This window comes from Lathyrus oleraceus, chromosome 2 (assembly GCF_024323335.1).
Source record: "Lathyrus oleraceus cultivar Zhongwan6 chromosome 2, CAAS_Psat_ZW6_1.0, whole genome shotgun sequence".
Taxonomy (NCBI): Eukaryota; Viridiplantae; Streptophyta; class Magnoliopsida; order Fabales; family Fabaceae; genus Lathyrus; species Lathyrus oleraceus.
This window is the reverse complement of record NC_066580.1, coordinates 345,035,180-345,043,862: the sequence shown is the minus strand read 5'-3', so window position 1 is coordinate 345,043,862 and position 8,683 is coordinate 345,035,180. Positions and strand designations below refer to the sequence as shown.

The 8,683-nt window shown below is 31.3% G+C and overlaps 1 protein-coding gene across 1 annotated transcript; it reads right to left on the bottom strand.

Annotated features, from left to right (window-relative positions):
- Positions 1-491: 491 nt before the first annotated feature.
- Positions 492-4,623, bottom strand: LOC127121401 (paired amphipathic helix protein Sin3-like 3). Its single transcript, XM_051051892.1, has 5 exons — positions 4,485-4,623; positions 1,469-1,602; positions 1,219-1,387; positions 753-851; positions 492-666 (listed from the first exon to the last, which is right to left on the bottom strand). Exons 1-5 carry the CDS (start codon positions 4,491-4,493, stop codon positions 604-606), a joined length of 474 nt encoding a protein of 157 aa, XP_050907849.1. The 5' UTR covers positions 4,494-4,623; the 3' UTR covers positions 492-603.
- Positions 4,624-8,683: the final 4,060 nt, after the last annotated feature.

Below are 8,683 nucleotides of genomic sequence, written 5' to 3'. Positions count from 1 at the left end.
TCGAGAGTCGACTAAACACTCACACAAAGGACAAGAGATACTCGTTGGATCAACTATTATCTTTCTCTAAAAAGAAACATATCTAAAAAATGTATCCAAGAGAATAGAAGCATCTTAAGGGGCCTAAAAGGGAAAAATCACATTATGAATCACATTATCAGAAGTATGAGAGAGTTTGGAAGAGATAAAAATATTCTACTAGGCATGAAAAGCGGATGGCACCATTAAAATCTTATCTCTAGCATGTTTCCATTTCCACAAATATATATCCAGGAAAAAAATATGAAGAGCAGTCATGAAGTTGACAACATTGAAATCCTCATAAACCAAAAAAGATCTCTTGAAAATACTTAAATGTTATTAATTTCATCAACCAATTTCTCTTATTCAAATAATCATATATTTATTTTTAAGCCAATTCGATAATCTTATATAAATATTCATCTTTTTTATACAAAAAGTGTTTAAGCCAAATTGATAAATTCTTGTTTAAACGGTAGTTTATTTGAAGTCAGAAATTACAACACATTAAAAAAAATTTAAAATAACAAAATTCTCTCTATAATCATACCATAAGTATTTATTAACTCATCACAAGCTACATCATGGAAGAAATTCCATAAACCCATCAACGAGATCATATTGGTCTTCAAAAAGTGAAAAAATCTGAAAAACAAAATCAAACTAAAATTAAAATGACTATTAAAAAAAAATAAAAACATATAAAAGCATACAATAACACAAAGCCATACCATTTGTGCAATCTCCTCACTACTCTTTTCTTTGTGTCTATACATAATCAGTATAGCTACAAACGATTGGTAAACGTCAGGATCATCTTGAAATCGAGTCTGCATGTAAAGAACCCTTAGATTCATCTAAATAAGCACAACTAAAAAAAAAAAAAGTTATATATATATATATATATATATATATATATATATATATATATATATATATATATATATATATATATATATATATATATATATATATATATATATATATATATATATATATATATATATGATACACTCGATTTATCGCTTGTTTATGAGTTTAAATATGTTGATTCTAAGAGTAAATATGCATAGCTTTGCTATTTAAAACAAAAATGATCTAGGTTAAAATGAAAAAACTTGTGAAATTTGTTCAATAATTATTCAAATATGAAAACAAAATGTGTATAAAATATATATAACTGGACAATACTCATACCTTCACCTTGTCCAAATATTTTCTAGCATATTCTATATCCACTAGTGGCTTCTCTGATGGAGGTGTAATCTCAAATTCCTCTGGCAAATATGTATTGAATTTCAATAACAATTCTCGATGCCCTTCAAACAATTTCTTCACTCTTGTAAGCATACGTGCTACGCTAATTCTACAAGCCAGAGAAACAAATCAATTGTAATAAACAAAATATATAACAAATTATGCTAATATATAAAAAAAATTATCATACCTTTTTTTCTTGAAATCTTTCATAGCTTTTAAAAACTCGTTGAACTTGTGCTTCTCATCTTTAAACGCAGCCTTTATTTCTTTGACATAAATCTTGGCGTTATCACTTGTTGCCTCTTCTTTTGAATGCGATCCCTTCATTTTTGGGGTTTGCAAATGCAAAAAAAAAAATTTATTACACTAATTACTAACACAAAATTAGAGAAAACCAATATTTAATAAAATTGTGATTCATAAACCCACAAAAAAGTATATTCAACTCATGAGAAGAACAATTCATACATTTTGAATGTAAATCATCTAATCTTAGCTATCAAATATTCACAAATATATTTTATCAATGTTTAATCAATAACAAAATTAATTATTAAAAAAGAGCATAGTAACAAATATAAAAAAAAAAAAGAAACACACTTATTTCATCAAGAACACTCAAAAGATTTTATATATACCATTTTTCAAGGATAGAAATTAATAGTAAAAGGAATACTAAACACACCACCTCAACAGAAGATACATACATGACACACTCAAGTTAAAATGGAAAACCTGAAAAACAACTAAACAATTAAAAAAACCTAGAAGGATCACACAAATAAAACACTAAAATATCAAGAAATCTAACCTAGAGGATTCATTCTAGATGTTAGACTATAATGACCACCATCAACAAATATAGTGACAAATATATAGAACCAATACCATATAGCACCACCAACCTCATAATAAGGATAAACTCTCTATCAATTATTGAATTAGACAAAAGATAAAATTTTGAAGCTACTAAGAGAAAGTGTTTAAATCCATCTCAACTCTACTTAAAAATCATTTGCAGGCTAAATAATACTTTTCTTCTCCACTTTTTTCACGGTAGTTGAAACACAATTAAATATACCATTGTTACAAATCCTCCCAATAAACCAAGCAACATTATTCCAAATCATGGAAAAATCATCCATAGACATAACCCTACCACCTAGAGAGAGAAAATACTCAAAGAAAAGTCTATGGTCACCATAAATAACCAACCTAACCAATGAAAGATAATATATCACACATATAATACTAACTCACAAATGACAAAGAGATGAGAGACTGACTCAACCATACTATCATACAAGGGATGGATAATCCCATTAGGAACAGCAGTCACCTTCCTTTTAAACGAGTTTTTCTATAAAGAAGCATATCTGGTAGAATCTACGAAAGAGAATACCAACTTCTTAGAAGGGGCCAACTGACAAAGATTAAGGGAGGCTCTGATTCTCAATCAATTCAAATGACAAAGTGTTAAGAATGTGTGGTTTGGGCCTAACTCAACCCTACAAAACCGGTTGGTAGAGTGAGGACTGACCCCACATATAAACACATGTTCAGGCCATATATTGTCTGGGACTCTTAACACACCCCCTCACGCGTAAGAATGGACATCTGGAGCGTGGAAATAATTGGTGGGTGGTCTGATAGCGGAAACCATAGTAGGTGGCCCACCGGATCTTAAACGAGGCTCTGATACCATGTTAAGAATGTGTGATTGGGCCTAACTCAACCCTACAAAACCGGTTGATAGAGTGAAGATTGCCCCCATTTATAAACTCATGTTCAGGACATATATTGTCTGATGTGGGACTCTTAACACCCCCCCCCTCACGCCCAGGACTGAACATCTGGAGCGTGGAAATAAATGGTGGGTGGCCCGATAGCGGAAATCATAGTAGGTGGTCCACCGGATCTTAAACCAGGCTCTGATACCATATTAAGAATGTGTGGTTTAGGCCTAACTCAACCCTACAAAACCGGTTGGTAGAGTGAGGATTGTTCCCACTTATAAACACATGTTCAGGCCATATATTGTCCGGGACTCTTAACACAAAGAATGGATAAGGAGATCGCACAAAATATGATACTCAGAGGCAACAAAGAAAACCTTGTCTCTTGAATGATGTGACTTCCACTTATATTTGTCTAAACAAGATCCTTATTCCCCGTCCTACAAACCTCTCCCACCAAACCATCTTGTTGAGTAGAGATGGAATAAAGACTAGTGAAATTTTTCTTAAGGGAGAAATATCCTACCCAAGGATCATTTCGAAAATAACTTTGGAAGCCCTGATCCACAATCCTAAGAATTCTACCAGCAATCCAATTAGGCGGGTCATCATCATTGGACCTAAGAAGAGAAATACTTTTCTAGTAAGTAGAAGAAGATTGAAAACCCATTGTTCTTCCTCTCCAAAGAGAGAAAACAAGCAAGACACCATATCTAACTACAAGAATATCGATCCAAAGATCTGAAGCTCATATAACTAATCCTCGTCTCAATTTGTTCAAAGAGGACTAGGTTTACCAACCAAAGGTCTTTAACTCTTAGTCCCCCTTGTTCTTAGGTTTGCAAATATTTTTTCATTTGACCCAAGAGATATTTCACAAACATCTTCATAAAAGACAAAAACAAGATAGAGATAACATTTAACATTGAATTAAGAATGATCACTCGATCCCTTGAAACTGACATATTTGTGCTTTGAGGAACGAAGCATCTTGGTTAACAAATTCATTAAAGGGTCCATAATAGACTCCACCTAGGATTATCCCATACTGAAAGACCTAGGTATTTAAACGAGAGGGATTCAATCCTATAGTAGAGGAACTCACGCTCAAAGGCAAAACAAGACGAGATCTAAAAATTAACGTGAAGACCCCAAATCATATCAAAACCTTCTTAGATCTACCATTAATAAATCAATACAATTCAAAATATGACTCTATGCTATGTGCAATTGATGGAACTAAAATTATGAATATATAAAAGAGAAATCTAAAGTGAAAAATTACATTCTTCAATGTAAATTGAAATAACGATTAATTTGACAGAAAGACATCAAAGTTTAGAGACTGATATGGGTATTAAAATGGTTGAATCTCAAAAAAAAAAAAAAAATACTAATAGAATATGAAAAGCATAAACTATTAAGATAAAATAGTTAGCGTTGTATTAGAGGTTTTTTCTTACGTACCTTGCTCATCTTCAAAAGCTAAATGTGAGAAAAAAGCTTGGAAACTGTTTTTCAATTTGAGTTTTCAAAAAAGAAAAAAAAGATGGAGAAAATTTTAGTAGAAAAAATCAGATTGTGTGCAACTTCAACCTTTTTTCCCTGTAGTCTGTATACAGTTAAGCATTTATAAGACTTTTAGCTCTTTTTACCTTTTTGTAAAAATAATTGTATTTATTTAAATATTTTAAAATGATATTTGGTCAATTTATGAAAATTTAATTTTGTCTACATACACTGACAATATAAAATTTAGGTAAAAAAAAGTAATATTTTTAAGATGCACCAAATCACAATTTACCAAATAAATTGATATTTTAAGATATAATATATATAAATAGACATTTTGATATGATTAAATCGGATTTTTGTCTATAAAAAGGTATAAATTTTATTATAATTCAAAGTAACATTATATTATTATATTTTTTTAAGAATAATAAAACCACCATTTGACCAAAAAAAATATATTAATATTGGTTAAAAATTATTAATATGTATGATATTTGACTTGTAAATTTCTTTTCGTGTTTTATATTTTATTTATAAATATTTATTTAACATTAAAAGAATTAATTTTTAAATTTGTATGTACATATATTTCTTTTGAACGGTAAAATAATATATAATATGGGTGAAAATCACCAAAGTATATAAGAGTTAGTCACAAATCACAAGTAGTGTCAAAAGTACTATCAAAGAAAGTATAAAAACAACAACAAACAACACATCCCAACAGACACTATTGGCCAAGGAGTCTTGTAAATAAAGGTCCAAACAACAAAAATCAACTTCTATAATAGATCTCATACTACTAGTCCCACTAGCAGCAAATCAAAATCTATTAAAAAAACACAGAAATCACAACCAACAACCTAACTCAAAAATCAAGACAAATACTAAATCCACTACGATGAAGGCAGATAATAGAACTCTTAAGTGAATCAGAGAAAGTTCAAGGGTTCACCCCTTATCTTCTAAGAAACTACTTTCCGGCAGGGACAGAACTAGAAATTTTAAGCAGTGAGGTCAATAACCATTTTATAAATAATATATTTTAATTTCATCTCAATCACTTGAAAGATATATTAACTTTTTCTTTGCCTTAAATCAGAAACATTACAAGTTTTTTCAATTCAAACTCGATTTTTTTCTTCATAAATGACCCCAATTTAAAACTTCTATGTTCATCAACTGTTTTGAGGATTAAGAGTCTATAATTCCTCTATGGATTTTCTTTTTAACAAAATATTTATTGCTTATTACTAAAAATGAAAAAGAAATAACACAATTAAAATCATATTAAAAAATGATTCATATTTATACTATAAAATATAGATACAAACACAACAATTTCAAATATTAGTACAATCTCAAGTTGAATAAGATAACAAAATATTTTATCTTTTATTATAATAATAAAATAAATAATACATTCATAAAGATTAAAATGTTTTAAAAAAAATCTTTTAGAATATCAACAATAAAAAATAAATCAATATCAAAGAGGAAGAGTAAGTGATTTGTTTGTGCTTAAAAAAAATCAAAAATAACTAATAGGAATTGAAAGGAAAAGTTGAGTACTTATTATTTCTTCCGTTCTGTTATAAGTGTCACTTTTTTGTAAAAAAAATATTTATTTTTAATTATCACTTGCAAAGTTCAAGATAGTATTAATTGCTCTTTTGTCAAAATTATCCTTAGATAATTATTATAGAGAGTGAAAAAAAGTAAAATGAATGTAATAAATAATTAAGGGTATAGGTAAAAGAAGAATTATTTTGTGAAAAATAACAATAATGATTAGTATTTTTGATATGGGTAAAACATAAAAATTTAATACTTAAAAAGAAACGGAGAGAGTATTTTATTAAAATTATATATTTCATTTTTAATATTATATACTAATAAAATTATTATAATGGAGGCATATGCCCACCCTTTGAATAACCTGCCTCCGTCCTTGCTTCCAAGGAAAAATACTCTTCTCCATCACCTCTTTTGTTGTTTTATAACTCCTTAAAGATGAAATAACTATGGACTTTCCAAATAGACCAAACTACAAACAGGAAAATCATAAGAAAACTTCTCATATCCTTAAACATGCTCCCTTTAGAAATAAAAGACTAAAGAGAACTCTATGATCATTAGGAATAACTATACGCTACCATAACTACTAAAATAACATATACCACGCAAACATGGCAAGTTTACAAGTAACAAAAATGTGGGAAACTGACACAGCCAAGACCCCACAAAATAATTAAGATATTTTACTAGGGTCATTAATCACCCCTCTTTTAGCCAATTTATCTCTTGAAGGGAGCTTTTCTTGGAAATGTTGTCGCTAAAAGAAGACCAAAATATTATAAGAAGCCTAACTATCCCTAATATAAGGGAGGGTCAAGCTCTCGGTCCAAAGAGTAGCTAAAGTAGAGATAAATCTAACTCGTTGAACATGGTAAACACATGTAATTAAGAAAGAATCCTTTATAAAACACTTCCACATCTACTAATCTATTTCTAGAGAAAGAGTGACATCTCAAAGTAGAGTGAAAAGGTTCTCCCACATATGTATTTTCCTAAGAAAAAAGAATATCCTTCATCTAAGATCCCAAACCAAGTCTCCATTAACTACCAAACCAATCTCACCCACCAACCAATTTACTTGAAGAGAACTAGAGAACATACTAGAGAACTTACAGTCCTTCTAAAAAGGAAGTTTGAACTCCCTATCATTATCTCCAAAGGATACCGTCTACAAACTAAATGGAGATATTTGTTTTACTCAAGATGAGACACATGTTTCTACTAAGAGGAAGAATAACATAAAATTATCGAAGCCCCATCCCCAAAAGAGAGAAAATAATTGAAGCTCCACATCTAGCTACAAGAATATCGCTCAAAAAACATGATGCATCTGTAAGAAACCTTCATCTCTACTTTGTCAAAAGGTCTAGATTGACCAACTGGAGATCCCTTACTTCTAACTGATTTATGCTCAAGGTATTTTTAGAAATATTTTATTGAGAAAATTTTGTTTACAAATGATGTGTGTGTGTATGTGTGTGTATGTTTGTTTGTTTGTGTGTGTGTGTGTGTGTGTGTAGTGTGTGTGTGTGTATGCGCGCGTGTGTGTATGTGGGTGTGGGGTGTGTGTGTGTGTGTGTGTGTGTGTGTGTGTGTGTGTGTGTGTATGTGTGTGTGTGTGTGTGTGTGTGTTTGTTTGTTTGAGTGTGTGTGTGTGTGTGTCATTTATCGTATACTTCCCAAGAATTGCATTATGCTTTTACAATGTATATTTACTTAAGACTTTTGAGGCAAGTTGTACTTCAAGACTTGTCAGATACAAAAACAAAGGGGGGCCAGTCAAACAAGTCAACATTTTTAATGAGTCGGTTGACTAGATCATGTTTTTCTTCCCTGATAAGTGAAGTCTCTATCTTTTTCATCTACTGGGATGAAGGAACTATTTTGTCCTCCTTACAGTCCTCTGTGGGCGTGAGCCTTTCACTATCCACACCGAACTTGGGATCCAAACAATCAAGGTGTGTATTTTGAACTTTAGAGAGGGGGAGGCCACAAGGGTGAGATTTTCCCTCTCTATCCCCAGGCTATTCTTATAGTTTTCTTAAGTGATCTGTTGGTCTCCTCGAATTGTACTGACTCGCCCTCCAGGTAGCAAACACTTCATTACTAAGTACAAGGTGGAAATAATCTCCCTTGGTGCATTGATGACGAGTAGACCTATGATGATATTATAGGGCGACAAGGCATCCACAATAATGTAGCTGACGTTTATCTCCATGGCGTTTTCTCCCTCGCCACATGTTGTTTCTAGGGTCACATGGCCCCTTACATGTACCCGTTTGACCGATAATCCTATTAACGAGTTAGTGAACACTTTCACACCCTTTGGATTAAGTTAAAGTTTTTGGAAGGCATCCCAGAATAAGATATCAGCAGAGCTCCTAGGATCTGCCAAGACTCGCTTGATATCCCAATTGTTGTGTTGTACAGTGATGACAAAAGGATTCTTATCATGAGGCTTAACTCTGATGGCGTCCCTATCAGAAAGTTGAAATTAAACTCTCTTTCCCCTTGTTCCCTCCTATGCAAATCATGAGACGGCACATTTTCCACAAGCATTCGCCTCGTGCATT